Source organism: Muntiacus reevesi, chromosome 10 (genome assembly GCF_963930625.1).
Source record: "Muntiacus reevesi chromosome 10, mMunRee1.1, whole genome shotgun sequence".
In the NCBI taxonomy this organism is placed as follows: domain Eukaryota; kingdom Metazoa; phylum Chordata; class Mammalia; order Artiodactyla; family Cervidae; genus Muntiacus; species Muntiacus reevesi.
In genome coordinates this window covers 57,298,470-57,316,387 of record NC_089258.1, presented here as the reverse complement: position 1 = coordinate 57,316,387, position 17,918 = coordinate 57,298,470, and the positions used below count along the sequence as shown (strand labels likewise).

The window sequence follows — 17,918 nt, the reverse complement described above, 5'->3', positions numbered from 1 at the left end:
ATATGTATGAAACAAAGATGGTTTCACTTAGTCTAAATAAGATGCAATTCCTGCTTTAGGCAGCCTATCCCAAAATTTTACTGGGCGCAATTTGAAGACAGGGACCTAAAATGCTAATAAAAGTCAGAGAGCAGAGTCCTCCAGCTATACAGGAGAAACAATGGGACAGATGAGATTATGACTGAAGAAAGCAGCTCCTGTGCTGATGAGCCTCATCGATGTGGGTTTCAGACAGAAGTCTGATAAAAAGCAATTCTGTCTGTCAATACGAGTGGGCAGAGCTGACTCTTAAATAAGAGGGCAATTTTTTTTTTTTATCAGATAAACAATAAGTAGCTAAGTAACAAGATACCTTATGCACCATCACCTCCTCTTTGAGCAGAAAGATCAATCCCTGCCATCATAGGCTTGTTCCTGGCAGCCTCACCAGTACAAGAAGCAGAGAGTAAGAACTGGTCCTCAGGTCCATGCCTCAGACACAGTGAACAGGGACAACCACCCCGAGGATGAAACATACCCCAGTGCCGCCTCAGAGAGAACTGCCCGAGATGCTATAATGCAGCAAAGCCCAGGGAACTCTCCCAGTCACAGGTCAGGGAAGGAGACTCCTGGGGTGTTATTTCCAATGTGTTTTCTCAAGACAATCAGGCAAGAGCCCCTTTATTCCCCACACTGGGCCTCTGTGTTTTCTAAGAAAAAAGAAAAGCAATACAAATGTTCTACACTGTAATTTTAAACACACATCAGTTCCTTCCACTGCTTTCCCAAAGGAAGCATCTGAGCAGTTAGGCAGGTTCTAACAACTGATCCACTTTCTATTATAACCTAATCATTTGAAAAACATGGTACTTTGAACAAACGAACTCCACTACTAAGGGAGAAACTCGATAAATGTTGTTGTTACTGATTAGTGAGATTTATGGACTTTCTTTATTTCTGTTTCCCTGACAACCACTTTTTTTTTTTTTAACCTAACCAGGCAGAGAAGGATAATTAGTAGCATTGTCATGCTATAATTAAAAACCAAATACCTGAGCTGCTTTAGGAACTCAACATCAGAATTGCTGTTAATGAGCTTGACGAACTCTTCATAGGAGGGTGCGTACGTGTAGGCTCTCTTGTGATGTTCGTTCATGTGCTCCCTACGCTCCAGTTGGGCGAGCAGCGTCTGGTTAATGTAATCTGGGTTACTGAGCAGCTCCACCATCGGCTTCAAGACTGCAGGACAGAGAAGAGAGCAACACTGAAAAAGCCTTCTCCTTCAGAGGAGCTGTGTTCACGCTTCTATAATTGAAACGGCACCTGGCAAACACTGTAAAACTACCCAAGTGGGCTGCACAAGTGTGCATGGATGTGCACGCATGTGCACACACGCAACACACACATACACACGGACCCATCCCTCTGGGTCTGCTACCAGCTATGGCTACAACCAAGTGGTCATTTTAACAAATGAGTAACATGGAAAAGAGTGATGAAAGAAAGTCATTCGGAACCCAAGCGGTTAACAAAGCTATCAAAATTAAGTACATTCATTGTTTTCCTTTTATTTCCATTATAAGGCTCAACATGCTTCATCTGCCAAAAGGTTGAAAGTTAACCTTCTCCAACTGGTGGAACAGACCTCAGGGAGGAAGTTGTGAGAAAGCCAATGACACCATGAAAGAGTCATCCTATAGACTTCAGGTTAAAAAGGTCGCTTCTCTCTATGGTTGGCTGTATCAGCTAGTGGGCAGAGCTGGCTAATCCTAAGATAATAAATGAGACATTAAATCAATGCATATAAACACAACGTTCTTTGAGATTCTGAGGAAGGAAAAGCTCCTCTTTAGATGGTATTTTCTTCCATTTTTCTTATCCTAGCTAAGCATTTCCTTGGATACACTTTTTTTCTAATACCACATTGTGTTGTGGTACAGTTCCTTTTTACGTATTCTAAGTCACATGGTGGTGGTCAGTCGTGTCTGACTTTTCTTGACTCCATGGACTTTAGCCCGCCAGGCTCCTCTGTCCATGGAATTCTCCAGGCAAGAACACTGGAGTGAGTTGCCATTTCCGACTCCAGGGGATCTTCCTGACTTAGGGACTGAACCTGCATCTCTTGCATTTCCTGCATTGGCAGGCGGGTTCTTTACCACTGCTCCACCTGTGAAGACCTAAGTCACATATAGGTATTGCCAATGAATACTGCAGCAAAGGTATTTTAAGTGAATGCATACTAGATCTTGAGTACAGATATTACTTTATTTACACATATAATGGATGCTACATTGTGAAGGGCATAAGGACTGGTTATCTATTATTTAAAAAAACGAAATGGACTATGTATTTGGAAATATGTTAAAAAAATTCATCACACAGGGCCAAGTGATGTCTTCTTTGAGTGACATTTAAAACTTGATCTTTGGGGGACTTCCCTGGTGGTCCAGTGGCTAAGACTCCACACTCTGAGTGCAGGGTGCCCTGGGTTCGATCCCTGGGGGAGGAGCTAGATCCCAAATGCTGCAACTAAGAATCAGTGGAGCCAGATAAATAAATAAATAAATAATGTTTAAAAAAAAACCTTGATCTTTTGAAAATACTTTAATTCCCATACATCCCACAGTATACAAGGTCTGTACAGGTATCAGATAAAGTGTTCTCACATTCGTATGGAGCATGTTAGCTTGCATTAAGTATCGCATTAGTAATATCAATTAGTTATGAAAGTCTACCTTTTGTTGTCAGAATTTCCGCCAGCATTATGCGTAAGCTGAGAGACTGGACGTCCTTGGAAGGGAGGAGACAGAGCACCAGAACCCGAGAACACGTTTGTAGAAACCTTACTTCATCATTTGAGTTCCTCAAGCAAGAATGCAACACAAAAGGCCTCGGCTGCTCTTCATGTCTGAAAAAATAAATACGTGAACAGAGGGAAAAGGAAGGAAAGAAATCTCTAGAAACAATTTGGTCATGTACCATTAGGTTAAAAAAAAAAAAGAACTTCAAATGGGCAACACATCAGTTCTAAAAACTATGTTCACTCTTCGACTATCAATAGTCAATAATTTTCTCAACCACAGACTAATCTGGAAAAAATGGCCTTTGGGGATTTCTAACCTTAAGTAGCATGAATGGTTATACAGAACTCCTGAATCATAGCAACAACTATCCAGAAAGGGGTGTGTCTCTTTAACTAGATTTTAAAATCCTCTAGCCCTCTTTTTAAATGTCATCTAGCGTTTCCTTTAAAAAAAAAACAAAACTAACAAAGCATAAACCAGGGTCACCAGGTCCTGACAGCATCCTTCTGTCAGCGTCCTTACTGCAATTCCTAGTACTTACCTCTGGGTTCTCATGGCTTGAGTAAGCAAAAGGATGTTAACCTTCTATACATTGCATATGTGCAGTATTACTTAATCTTCCCACCTACATCAAGAAGTGTATATTACCACTGCCATTTTACAGATGACAATATTAAGGATCTGAATGATCGAGTGAACAGTCCAAAGTCACAGAGGTAATTAGTGGTAGAAGTAATTCAAGTTCTGCTCTGACTTGCACATCCCCAACTCTTTAACTCTCTAATGCCAGAATTAGAGATTAAGATCAAAAGGAAAAAAAAAAATTCAGAGATAAAGAGAAAAACATGTGAAGAAAAGCATTATTTCGTCCCTTAAACAGCATGCCTGTGCTTTATGAGTAAAAAGAATACACAGACTGTAAAAAGGAGGCTATGAAATTAAAGATGCCATTGATTTAATAGCATAAAAACAATCATTTAAAAATTTTCCTGAAACACGCTAGAACAAGACAGATAGGGCAAAGGAAGAGGAAACAGGCAAGAATTAAGTGTGATCTGGATTGACTTAGAGCAGCCAACAGCATGCCGGCTGGGAAATAAACACAGGCTGACCGGAAAGCTGCCTCCACACAATTGCCCAACGGTCAAGCAGAGGATGTGTCGCTTTTATTAATGCAATTTATTATTCTCTTGCCTGACTGTGGCCAATTCAATTGGGTGCCTCCTGGCTGCCATTGTCATTTTGCAGTCAATGGAAATCTGCACCCCAATGGCGATTTCCAGGGCGAAGGCACAGTTTATCTGGGGCAGGTGAGTGCAGAGATAACCACAGAACCTAGATGCATTTCTGCCCAGTCTCATTGTGTGATGTGTAGAAGGTGATGCACAGTCAGATATTAGATCCCCAGCATTCACCTCCAGGGCACCACCATCTATATGCAAAATACCAGTGACCTACTGGCATTTTTTCAAAAATCCATAATCTCAGAGAACAGTGATAGAGTCCCTTCCTTTAATAAGAATCATCAACTAGAGCTTCTAGGCACAGCCCAGACACCAATAAATCTATCCTTGGCACAAGAAGACTGGAGGTCCAAACAGAAGGCGCTTCTAAAATGCAATCAAGTCTCTGTTTCCATTATTCTGATGCTTACTCATAATATCTTTATATAATTCCACAAAAGCAGTCATTTCGAAAGCTGGTAAATAAATGTCTCAATGAAAAATATATTCTCATGTTGAAATCAGATAATCATAAAAACACTCCATTTCTCTAACCACTTGCTCTTCTCCCAAACCTAAATTCATCAGTCTTCTAACTGGAATAAAACAATGATCTAAAACTACTGTCCTCTATTGAGCCATAATTTAAATACTTTAAAATAAGCTTCCACTGATGACAGTATTCACCAGACAGAACTAGGGAGCGCTTTATGGAGCAGATGCCATAGTCGATTAGGTGCTGCACGGGGCTCAGAACACTCAGGAGAGGCTGCAGCTTCTGCGACTCCAGGAGGTGACCCTTACAACTTCCTCATCGGTTCACATACCCCCTCCTTACTGGAAGTTACTTTCTCTAAAGACAGTGGTTTTCAAAGGGTGGTCTGCAGGCTCCCATGTGTCCCGCAGACATTGTCAGGGGGTCTGTGAGGTCCAAACCGCATTCACAGCAACAATTCCATGTGTCTCGCCTGCTCTCTTGAGTTGAGGTAGAGATTCCCAGAGGCTACAGGCTGGGTGGTGACCTTGTCACTCTTGGAGCGGAAAGCGAACTGTGCATTCTTACACTCAAAAAACAGTCTTAGCTTAATATCTGATATGATAAACATTGACAGATACGATGAGTGCTGAGCTGGTAAATGTTTAACAACTGGCTCTCCAAAGGGGAAAAAACCTCCCATTTGGAGCATTTGCCCCATTTCACGGGGTCAGTACTCCCGCTGTGGCCAATTACAAAGTGACGAGCTGGCGATCACTGATCTCAGGGTTGCTCCTACACCAGCACAAGACGACCCCGGGACCCCACGGCTCTAACCCACACAGACAAAAGTTCTTTCAGGTCCTCGACAACCTTTAAGAGCGCAGGGCTATTCTCAGACCAGGAAAGCTGAAAACCGCTGCTCCACAGTAAGTTTTTCAAACTGTGGACTGGGACTCACAAGAAACAAGACAAAATTTAATCTCAGATGCCATTTTTTAACGGTAAAGAACAACAACAACAACAACAATCAAAGTTATCATAAGTAATGAGCATTATTTGACGAAACTGGAACCCAATATAAAAAGTATTCCCAACTCTCACATTGTTAATCTGCTACACTGTAATACAAAATTAAAAGTTTAATAAAACACATTTTTTTAATGTATCTCCCGTTTTATTTTTAAAATCTGCAAAAAACATGGACATGTACACCCTGCTTTCTTTAAAATGGATAACCAACAAGGACCTACTGTATAGCACAGGGAATTCTGCTCAATGTATGTGGCAGCCTGGATCGCAGGGGAGTTTGGGGGAGAATGGATACATGTATATGCATGGCTGAGTCCCTTCGACGTCCACCTGAAACTATCATAACATTGTCAATCGGCTATACTCCAATGAAAAATAAGTAGTTTAAAAAAAAAAAAGTTTGCAAAAAACACTGGGGGCAGTGAGCTGGAAAAGAATAGGCATACGGTGGCCCTGTGGATTCTAGCCTCATGAACCTGAGCTGGGTGAGCGTGGGGAGAGAGGATGACTCCAGGACAGCTGCTGCCACGACACCCCTCAGCAGCCAGGCGCCCCCACAACCTCACAGGCAGGGCAGACAGTGCTCGCAGACCACACCGCAAGACAGGGCTTCTTAGGAGGAGGAGAGCTACCACCTGCCCGAGGAGGATGCCTCTGCTTCTTCATCCCCTTGCATATTTTGCAAATACTTTCTCTTCTCCCCCAAAATAGGGGCAGCGCTGTATCAGCGAGAAGAGGCCCCAGGAACTGCAGGGACCCTGCTCCTACTCCAACTGAGTCTGTATCCAGTAGGCAGAAGGCTACCCGCTGCAGTGAGACTGCTCTTTATGTCCAGGTTAGAGGTGCTGTGAGTCGTCATGATCTCACTCAGGCAAGAGTAAGACAGACCTTTAGGATCCTATCAGCAAACCTAAGGGAGTAATGACTTGTTATGAGCCCCGAGGTCTTGAAGTCTTCTTCCAAAGGCAGAGTCACCTCTCGGGCACAAACCTTTCCCAGCTAAGAGTACAAGACGCTGACAAGCCTGAGTATTGGCAATTTTCAGATGAAAACCCCTTCTCTAATCACAGCCTGCACACTCCAATACTGAGGTCCTTTTAAAAATCAATTTTTAGGATATTACGATGCAACAGAGCTCTTAACACAGGACTCACAAAAAGAAACGTGAGCTTTATTTAAACTTTCTCAAAAACGGAAAACTCACTGACACTCTTCAGAGTGTAAAACAATTATATTTAAATGTTCTGTTTCTAAGCACCTTTAATGCTACTAAATAAATTCATGATAGTGCTGGCTCTGTAAAATTCATCTCACTGCTTCAGCTATTTACAAAATCAAACCACTCTATACCGTGGTTTTCTATTAAATTTTTTTTTAATTTGCTCTTCTCTATCAGAACATTATAATTATTCCCCCCAATGTCAACATTTCCAGCCAAGGGCCAGTAAGAGGGTGAATACGATAGAGTTCTGTCTTGACTCTGACCCCTTTTCTCAACAAGGAAACGACTTTAACGTGAGCAAAGGAGGGAGAGGTTGTTCCCCCTCTGACAGCTACCTGGCGTTCGCCGCCTTCAGGTCACAGAAGTGAGTGAGCAAAGCCCGCACGACGTCGTTGCAGACGACTTTGACAACGTCCACGTGGCCCAGCCGCTGGCGCAGCTGCCTGGCGACTTCCCAGAAGTCCTCGGACAGCAGCTGGTAGAGGCGCCCCTCGTCTCTGCTGAGGCTTCCGTACCAGGACAGGACGTAGTCTCTGTAGCTGTGGTCAAACACTACCAGGAAGAGAAAGGGCCACGCGTCAAACGTGGGCGAGGGCCGCAGACACAGAGAGCTCTCCTGCTGCTGCTGCTATCTAACAGTCGCTTTAAAACATAAAGAGTGGAAAGCAAAACAAGGGAAGACACACTGTTTCCCGAAACCTTTAAAAATGAGAGATTCTTATCTAACTCGAATTTTGGGGGTGTGGAGACCCGACATACTGGATTTTCTTGGATAGCCCAATCTTTAAATAGTCTATCTTGGTACCCAGCTCCCTGAGTGTGTGTTTAATTTCAAATTGCTCTAGATGGTTTAAATAGGACCAATGGGTGAAAATCACAAGGAAGTTGCTTTTTTCTGTTCAACATAAGGAGGAGCTGAACAAAAACACTAAAACTATTCGAGAGATTGCCATATCAGAGGATGGATGCACCATCATAAGAAATTTCAACACAAGCAGAGCATCTAATGGACAAGGACGACATGGAAGAAAGTACTTCTTGAAATGGTAAGCTGGGGTTACACGACCTCCAGGCTTTTACATCCTTTTATCCTCCTTCTGGGCATCCCAGTGCCAAGCAGCAAGAGCGTGATGACACACTCTTTGCCAATAAAAACACTGGCTAAGCTCTTCGTGTACAATTCCTTCTCTCTTACTCTTCTAATAAACTAAAAGTTTTCATGCCACAGAATTTTTAGCTAATAGCAAATAAATCTGCAAACCGAAGCATTTGGAAAATAGAAGCATTTTTTCTTTCATTAAAATTTAACTTCAAATTAAAGCAGAAAATTAAGAGCAATTATAAGAGACTTAAAACTAAGATCTTCTCAACATGCTAAAGGATTTATGTGAAGGGCATATTCATCTATATAATGCTTCATTACATTTGTTAGCCACATTGCATATTCTGATTACTACAACTCTAAAACAGTCCTCTGATAATACATTTTGGCGAGAAATGGATAAAAATGAATACTGGCAAAAATCTGTACTTAGTAATAGAGCTATGTGCTAGTCACAGGTATATCTTCTTTTAATAGTTCATCAGCACCCCTCTTCAAACTAAGTATCATAAAAATATAAAAGTACAAAACAAAGACACAATTCTAAGTATGTGTTACATAACTACATACATTCATTCATACAGGTACAAAAAAACCCAAAATATTTAAAAATATATCTTCTGTGTCAATTCAAGGAGACAAAGAAATTCATGATAGTAAAATCATTTATGTTCTTCATTAAGAAATATGCACGAGTAATGTAACAAACCACAGTAACAAATGAAAGAACACTTATTCTCACTGCCAAGCAAACAACTTTTCTTCTAAAGGCGTAACAGCCAACAAAAAATTCAATGCTGTTATGACTTAAATACATCTATTTTCTAGGACTGCTCTTCAAGAAATAAGCAGGTGAGAGGGGATCACAGAAGATTAGAGAGAATGGAATAACATAATTAGAACTTCAGTTTTAGTTAGATTAATCTGAAAAGACGATTTAGGGTAACGAGAGAGAAATACTAGAGGTGAGGAGACCAGTTTAAAAGCTACCATTTATTTAGTCTAGAAAATGTGATGCTCAGTAAATCTCTATCTATACATGTTCAGAACAAGGAATGACTCCGTCTATGTAAACAGTATGAGAGACAACCATTTTCCACCTCTGCCTTCTCCCCACGGTAATTCAGGCACAGTCTTCCATGCCCAAGAGGGTAGAGCCCCACAGGTCATAAGTGGTCCATGACCCGAGTCTCTTGGAACAAAGAAACAGTCAATCAACCAGGAACTGCCCTAGCGATGATGATGACAACAATTCCATTGATCATATAGATGTCCCTCTGTGGTTTGCAAAGTTTTCAAAAATCCAATTAGTAATTACTCTCTGTGTGCAGAAGAAAAGTCATCTTCTGGGAAGATCTGAGGTTATTAGCTTATGTCACTGGTGGATCTATTGATTTATTCAAGAAAAATGGACACATATTTCATACCACTGGTTAAAGAGACATGAACTAGATAAGTTGAGCCTATAGGGAGGGGGAAAGCCATGCTCTTTGAGGTACCAGCTATGCTTATTTTGTGTCAGCATCTAATCCTTGGACAGTCTGAGTTCTACTGAGCAAACAGCAGGTACTCGATAATTGCTGAATTACAGTTCCTGCCCACATTAGTAAAATAATTCAGGGCAGTCCAGTGAAAACTGGGCTGCAGATCTAGTGAGATTTAATAGTAAGTCAAAAAGACTTTTAAAAGTCTATCTTCTGTCAGTTTTCCAGGAAATGTAACTTGAGGAGAAAAACTTTTAAGGGGTATCTGATAGAGAAGAGTAGTTGCCAGTTCTCTCCTAACTTCATACTTAACACTATATATTTTCATCTGGAAAACTTCAGACTCTTTTTTTGTATATAATAACCCAAACTGTCAGTTTTAAGAAATTTGATTTTTAAAACAGATTTTTAAAACTTTAATTTGATCAAAATATATTCTCTTTTAAACTTTAATATTTGTAATTACACTTACTTATCCCGTACCCACCACAGTCCCCTTTTCAATCATCTTTAATACAAGTTTCACGTCTGTCCTTCATTCTTTTGTCAAGGTTGGCCAAGATCCCTTAATTTGGCTAACTGGTTTGTCCATGAGCGAGCCTGAGTGTATTTATTCCCAACACACTTTCTCTACGTTATATCTATTAACAAAAGGAAAAAAAAGTCTTCCTGATACCCACTTCAAGTAACAGTGAACAATAGATTCCTGCTTCATATCGTGGAAGTAGCTCCACCAAGCCAGCTAGTTTCATGTGATCTGCAAATTCCTGCTCAATGTTTATATGCCATTCATTTAACTGAAACATGGATGTATCTGGGGGCTTCCCTGCTGATTCAGTGGTAAAAGAATCTGCCTGCCAATGCAGGAGACACAGGTTTGTTTCCAGAGTTGGAAAGATCCCCAGGAGGAGGGCATGGCAACCTACTCTGGTATTCTTGCCTGGAGAATCCCAAGGACAGAGGAGCCTGGCGGGCTACAGTCCGTGGGGTCACAATGTCAGACACAGTTTGCTGAAACAACAACTGGATATGTTTTCAAGTAAAAATTCATGATGAGAAAAATCCAAATGGCATCAAACAGAGAGAGGATAGATAAATTTGCTAGAAATTACTATTTTCCTTTTAGAACATAATGAATTGCTTACTGTGGTAATTATATACCCTCACTTAATCCTTACCTTCTTTAAGAGCTTTGTCCATATTATGAGAAATGACTACCCTTCTAGACTGAACTGACTCATGTGAGTCTCCATACACAGGACTCTGAAATATAAGAAGAAAAAAAGATACAGATTACTGAATAGATCACATATAAATATAAAACCAAAAGTATGAAAAACCACTGAAACAGACATTAAAATATTGCTTAACAGATTATAAAGTTCTTCTGGAAAAGTAATACAAGCTTAAGGTAAGAAATTTTTGAAAAAGAATTAAGGAAGGTTTTTCCCTAGCAGATATCAAGACAGTATATGATGCCAGTGTAGGAATAAACAAAACTACTGAATGATAGAAAGTATAAAAACATCTAAATATAAATGAAAATATACGAGAATTAAGAACATCATGAGAAAAATTTGAAATCTGTGAGGAAAACATGGACTATTCAATAAGTGGTGTTGGCATAATTTGATTTTCATGTGGGAAGAAAGTTTAGAGTTTTACCCCTTACTGCGTATATTAATAACTCCGAACTGATTAAAGAGCTAAATATTTTCTTAACTAAAAATGTATTTAAAGGAAACAAAGGAGATGCTGTGTTTAATCCTGGGATGGAGAAGCCATCTCTAAAATAAGACACAAAAAGAGTTATAAAGGAAAAGAAACCTGACAAATATGACTACATAAAATAGGAAATTCCTGTTTGACAAAAGATAACTATAAAATATAACTGACAGACAATATCTGCAAGATGTATGACAGAGGACTATTATTTCATATATACAGAGATCCCAAAACAAGAAAAATAACTCAGAAGAAAACCAGGCAAAGAAATTGAAAGACCAATCATAAAAGATAAACACCAATCAATTTATGAAAAAAAAATGCAACCTCTTCTTCAATGAGAGAAATGCAAATAAACGCAATGAAACACCATCAGACTGACAAAGCAGGGAGAAAGTGTCATCTAACCTGATGTTGGCAAAGATATGTGGAAATGGTCATTTTCACACACCGTGAGGGGAAATGTCCATTTCTAAAAGCTTTTAAGAAAACAACTGAGCACGTATCAAAATTTAAATGTATTCTCTTTATTCAGCAATTCTACTTCTAGGAATCTAGCTAAGATAGAATACTTGCACATTAAAAAAAAAAAGTACATATACCAAGACTTTCACTGCTATATTGACTCTAAGGGAAGACATTGGAAAGAAATCAACTATATATCAATAGTTAGAGTTAAATTGTGATGGTACATGTTTTAGAATATAATGCAGCCATGAAGAAGGATGAATTAGGGATACATATGCCTTCATGAAAAGTTACCCACGATGGAAAATGTTTGGAAACACATATGCTGAATGATTAAAAATGGTTTCTTCCTCCATATATGTCTGTACAACACAATTCAAAATTTTAATTATAAAAAGATACTAGTTGGCAAAAACAGAGAGGCAATGTGCAGGATTTAAACCCCACTATCAGGCAGGAAAGGGTACTTTAAAGAGAAAAGCTTTTTAATTGATCACATTTCAAAGTGATCAAAAGTGTATGTATACTGTAAGCATATGTTGGACCATAAAGAAGGCTGAGTGCTGAAGAACTGATGATATAGAACTGTGGTGTTGGAGAAGACTCTTGAGAGTCCCTTGGACTGCAAGGAGATCCAACCAGTCAATCCTAAAGGAAATAAATCCTGAATATTCATTGGAAGGACTGGTGCTGAAGCTCCAGTACTTTGGCCACCTGATGAGAAGAACTGACTCATTGGAGAAGACTCTGATGCTGGCAAAGACCGAAGGCAGGAGGAGAAGGGGACAACAGAGGATGAGATGGCTGGATGGCATCACCAACTTAATAGACATGAGTTTGAGCAAACTCCGGGAGATGGTGAAGGACAGGGAAGCGTGGCGTGCTGCAGTCCATAGAGTTGCAAAGAGTTGGACACAACTGAGCAACTGAGCAACAAATACTGCAACGGACCTACTTATTGGTTTCAGGGGCTTCCCTGGTACCTCAGTTGATAAAGAATCCACCTGCAACACAAAAGACCCAGGTTTGCTCTCTGGGTGGGGAAGATCCCTGGAGAAGTAAATGGCAACCTACTCCAGCCTTTTTGCCTGGGAAATCTCATGGACAGAGGAGCCGGGCAGGCTACAGTTCATGGGGTTGCAAGAGTCTTACACGACTTTGTGACTAAACCACCACCACCACTGGTTTCAGAACATAAAAAGAAGCTAGTTATTAGCAGACTGTAGAGAACTTTCTTGTGCACGGGAAATAATACAAGTGCTTGACTACACAGCCACCGTCACTCAGAAGGTCTAAATGGCTAAGGGCCCTATCAGCTTCATTCAATAAATAAGGGTGAGGAAAACCCTCTGTTCTTAGGCAGCCACCTCAACACAGCTGCAACCAACCCCTGGCCCTGGACCACCCAACCCTGAGAGCAGTATTTCCAATTCTCAGCTTAGTTTCACACTAGCTGTGGGTCAAACGCCAAGACTATCTGCCACTTTTGTGATCACTATTACTAAAAAATAAAAACAAAGTCATAGTATTAAGATTCCTTAGTTGAAATACTTTTTAAAAAGCCTTAAGATGTATGTGTTACACTCAGAAAAGAATCCCTTTAGGCTATACAAATTGGGCTTCCCTGGTGGCTCAGACGGTAAAGTGTCTACTTGCAGTGCAGGAGACCCGGGCTCCACCCCTGGGTTGGGAAGATCCCCTGGAAGAGGGAATGGCAACCCACTTCAGTATTCTTGCCTGGGAAATCCCACGGACAGAGAAGCCTGCCAGGCTACGGTCCATGGGGTTGCAAAGAGTTGGACACGACTGAGTGACTAACACATATATACAAATTAATACATAACATTCAACACTTTCTCAAGGAATCATTCAAAAAAAAGACAAAAATCCTTAATCATAATCCGATAGACAAAAGCCGTTTTATCCTAAAAGAAATATACTCTCATCTATCGAAAACTACTTTCTAGTTTCTGAGTAACTTGTTATAAAATTAAACGGTCAGGACGTTTTACTGTAATTTTTAAAATTTTAGTTCATGAAAGGAAAAGACTGAAGAAATGAGAAGAATTTTTAAATTCTAGTGCTTTTTAGACCATCAGGCAGGTATTTAAACAACTTAACAGTGTTAAAGCACTATACTGATAAATAACTTTAACCACAACTTCTCAAGCCTTTGGTGAACACTCTGGTATAGTTTTCCAAATATAGGTACAGCAGTTTCATGCACAATACTGATGGGATGATGAAACCACAGCCAAATGACGCTTAATTGAGAAGTTCCTGAATTCGGGTTCTTAAAATGGAAATTGTGTTTAAGGGCTGGGAGAGGAGCAGGTGTGAGTATGACAACACACGCCTATCTGAGCATATTTTGTACTTATGTGTCTATCTTTACAGCTTCCTTCAGAACAATTTTGTGCTTATTTTTAACCTTTCCTTTCTCTCCCTAGTTACAGCTTTCCCAATTCTTGCCATCTACCTGCACATTTCTTTTCTCTCTCTGCTTCCTGCTTCTTCAATAAACATGTTTGTCCCTACTCACTGTATTTGAATTAGGCGTTTACGCTCTTTAACTTAAAAAGCTTATGAGAATAACATTTTCTATGTTGGTTCTTTACCTAAAAGCATAACCAGATTGAAAATCTGGTTCTGGATTGCCCTGCACTCTGTCCCCCAGGACCCTTATTAGGAAGAAAATTTAAAAAAAGAGTGCTTCAGCCCTGTCACCCCCACAGCCTGATTGAGAGCCTGGAAGTAAGGAGAACAGGAAGATCAAAGAAAACATCACGGGCCCAAAGTAACTGGGTGACCACACATGGAAAGTCCTTTTTAAAGGATTTAATATTTCTGGAACCAGAACCTCTTCGTGACTAAACTACAACACTAGAGTAAATTAGTCACTGCACACGCCTTTTCTTTCAGGTCACAGAGGGATGGGACTCACAGTCATCATCCCAGGGTGGAGAGGAGGAGAGGAAGCGGGGAGAAGGCCGGCAGGTAAGACTCAGGCACGTGAGCATGGCTGTGGCCCAGAGGGTGGGGAGGTGAAACCTGCCTTCTCTCTCCTTCCATTTATAGGTGTGAAAAGAGGAACTGTTCACTGCAGAGACATGTTCCAGCGAACGCCCGCCCCCCGCTCTGCACCTCGCAGGCCCTCCCCCTCCTCCGGGAAAGCCTGCCTCAGACAACCACCTTCCCAATAACACTGGGCTGGGGAGGGTGAGAGACACGTGCGTGCTGTCCTCATCCCCCCGGCACAGAGTGTAAGTGACAGAAGGCTTCACCACTCCATCCAGGACTGCAAACTTCGAGTGCATCTGAGCAGTCAGCCCCTCGCCTGGAGTCTGGCATCAGTATCCCAATACTGGGCTTCCCTGGTGGCTCAGACGGTAAAGAATCCGCCTGCAATACAGAGACCTGGGTTCAATCCCTGGGTTGGGAAGATCCGTTGGAGGAGGGCATGGCAACCCACTCCAGTATTCTTGCCTGGAGAACTCCATGGAGGGAGGAGTCTGACAGGCTACAGTCCATGGGGTCACAAAGAGTTGGACATGACTGAGCGTGTGCCAATGCTAAGACAGAGGAATGTCTGGTGAACCAGAATCCCTCCCATGTAAAAAAAAATACAACTTATTCTCCAATTCATTAAGATAAATGAAACTTATCTTCATTTTAAGATTTAAACCTAGCTTGGACCCTACTTGTTGAAGTCATTTTAATCACTCAGTGAGTCCTCTGGAGAAAGAAGGTGAGACGCCTCAACAAATAATTGCTCATTCTGAAAATGTTCTCCAAAGACAGGGCAAAACCTGAAGGCTTTGCTCCGATATACAAGTCTCAGCATCAGAGAGTAGAAGTCATATCAACAAATGCCGTCCTGAGTATGTACTTATCAGCTTTCTGTTTACTTCCGGATGTCAGCTTTTAGTCTACAGCCGTAATTCGCTCCAACTGTCTTCACGTCAGAATTAAGACACCCTCTCCTGAGGGAACAACATTCGGAGAGAAAATCCACGCTGAGAGCTGGGAACCCTGACACCATTAGCAACGAGACAGCCAGGGGGGACCTGGAACCCAGCCGAGACACACACCTCATTTTCCATTGTTTAGGCGGACGACACTGCTTCCTGTGGGAGCAGAGACGGGGCTGGTAATTCCTTTCATGCCTATTACCTAGACGACTCAAATAAACAAGCATCTTTCTCCTTCACTATATGCTTCTACAATAAAAAAAATTTTTTTTAATGTATTTTGGTTTATTTTAAAAAAGAAAAAAAAAAAAACAACTGTACAGAGTTGATGGCATGATGGGCATAATTTCCTGTAAAGCTACTGAAATGGCGATTTATCTTAGGAAAACAAACACGAAACCCCAACCATCATTGTCCACACGGAGCTGTCACATGGCCCGGTCTTCCCAAGTATTCTCAGCATCAGACAATCTACTGCGATCTTGTGACTGATATTCTCACTCTTAAGCTATGTTATTCTCAAAACCACGGCTCCTTTCAAACCAACCGCATTCTACCTCATCCTCAAAAAATAATGTAATCAAAAGCAAAAAAACCAACGACCCACACAGATCCCGTCTCAGGAAGACTGGAAGGGACTGAGGCACGGGAAGGCCACCGGACTTGACCCTGATGAAAGGCCGTGACGTGACAGCAGCCCTGCCGGCAATGGCGTCCAGCCTGTAACTGCCGGCTCGCAGAGAGCATTTAGCAGAGTGCCTGGCTTCTAGTGGTAAAGTACAGCTATCATCACGAATAAAACTCAAAACAGGATCAACTTCCAGCACACTGAGGCTCATCGGTTGGTTGGTTTTAACAGCTGATTGGATGGTTTTCTGAAGGGAGAAGAATCATGGAAATGAAAGCAAAAAGAAGGATTGAAAGTTAAATCACCAAAGTTAAGACACAACTAAATAGAACATACTGTTCCTGAAGCATATTTGCCTTTGAGGATGTAATTTCCAGACAGGAAAGTGTCCGTTTCCTGGAGACGTTCTATCGTGTATGGGCCTTTACATTCTCTATCAATGGTGAAGTATTCAAGTGTTCAAACAAAACTTGGTTTGATCAGAACCAGTTTCTTGGATTGTGTTTTATAATGTTTAATTGTGAACTAAAGAAGGTCTGGTTCTCCTTATCGATAAAACAAACTGTATCCAACATACACTGAAAGGTTATCATTTAGGGAGATTGTACTGATAGAAAGTACTGTTTTGTCCTTTCCCCTCTCTTAATCGAGTATAATTTCTGTTTTAGATATAAGAAAGAAAAGCTACTCTCTGAAATTCAAACCTACAAATGTTCTCATATGCTTCAATTTCTTTTAAAATTGCTAGTTCTAATATATCAAGAGTAGAGAGAGACACATTCTATAAATGTAAAGAATTAAATCAGCCTATTCACACCATTATCCACAGATAATCCCTACTGGCATTTTGGTCTATTTCCTCCTAGTTGGTGAGTCTATTTCTTACCATGCAACTGTGGACAACTTATTTCTGTACCTCAAGGGCCTCTTCAGTAAAACAAAGATAACAACAGTACCTACCTCTTAGGACTGATACAAGCATTGAATTAATACACATAATGTGTTTCAAACTGTGCCGGGCAACATATTATTAATTATAAATTACTACTGGTACTTTATTTTCGTAAACTTCGGGAGAAATTACAACCATCGCATTCACACATTTCTGCTCCTGTTTTTTCACACTCAATATTTTATCATGAGCATTTTTTACGGAATAAAGATTTGGAATGTTCTGAGTGACTTAAACTGTATTTTAACTATTTTCTTATTACTGTGTATTTACTTGGTCCTCAATACATTTTTCCTATTTTCCATGAAAAACCTATTCATTTCCATGCTATTGGCCTATGTGTAGTACTACCAAAAAGGTTCTAAACAATACTGGAAGTGTCTATGAACCATATAGTGGATTTGAACTCTGATTTCAAACAACTGTGTGCCTCGAGAATGTTGTTCTTATCTTTAAGGAGAGTCCTCTATCAGCCAAGGAGAAACTGATCGAACAACAGGGCGTGGTGTGTATCAGATTCTGTGAAGCACAAACTACGCAAAGGTAAACAGGAACAGTCCCTGTCCAGCCTTTTGAACCAATAGTAAGTAACCTACAAGTCCAACACTGCAGGGTGTTTCCAGATGGGAAAACGAGTACTGGCCATAAGAGGTGGTGCAGGTAAGGCCTTCTCTACCCTCGGTGAGCAGTAAAGGAAACCACTGTGGCCTACAGAAGCATAAATCCCCACCATGATTTCACCTGAAATGAACTCTGACAAGAGATGAGTCGTAGATTAGATGGTGAGCAGCTCCTATAGCTTAGTACACACCGGTTATCGGAAGTGTTGTGTTCAGGCTAAAGGCCAACCCTG

General features: G+C 40.9%; 1 protein-coding gene across 4 annotated transcripts in view; it reads right to left on the bottom strand.

Annotated features, from left to right (window-relative positions):
* The window catches only part of SNX25 (sorting nexin 25), a 94,563-nt gene that overhangs the window by 60,059 nt on the left and 16,586 nt on the right, over window positions 1–17,918 (bottom strand). For all 4 annotated transcript variants that reach the window (XM_065947504.1, XM_065947505.1, XM_065947503.1 and 1 more), the window contains exons 2-5: window positions 10,500–10,584; window positions 7,071–7,287; window positions 2,715–2,887; window positions 1,032–1,218 (exon numbers count right to left, since the gene is read on the bottom strand). In XM_065947504.1, coding sequence (XP_065803576.1) covers window positions 1,032–1,218; window positions 2,715–2,887; window positions 7,071–7,287; window positions 10,500–10,584 — 662 coding nt within the window. The remainder of the gene's footprint in view (window positions 1–1,031; window positions 1,219–2,714; window positions 2,888–7,070; window positions 7,288–10,499; window positions 10,585–17,918) is intronic.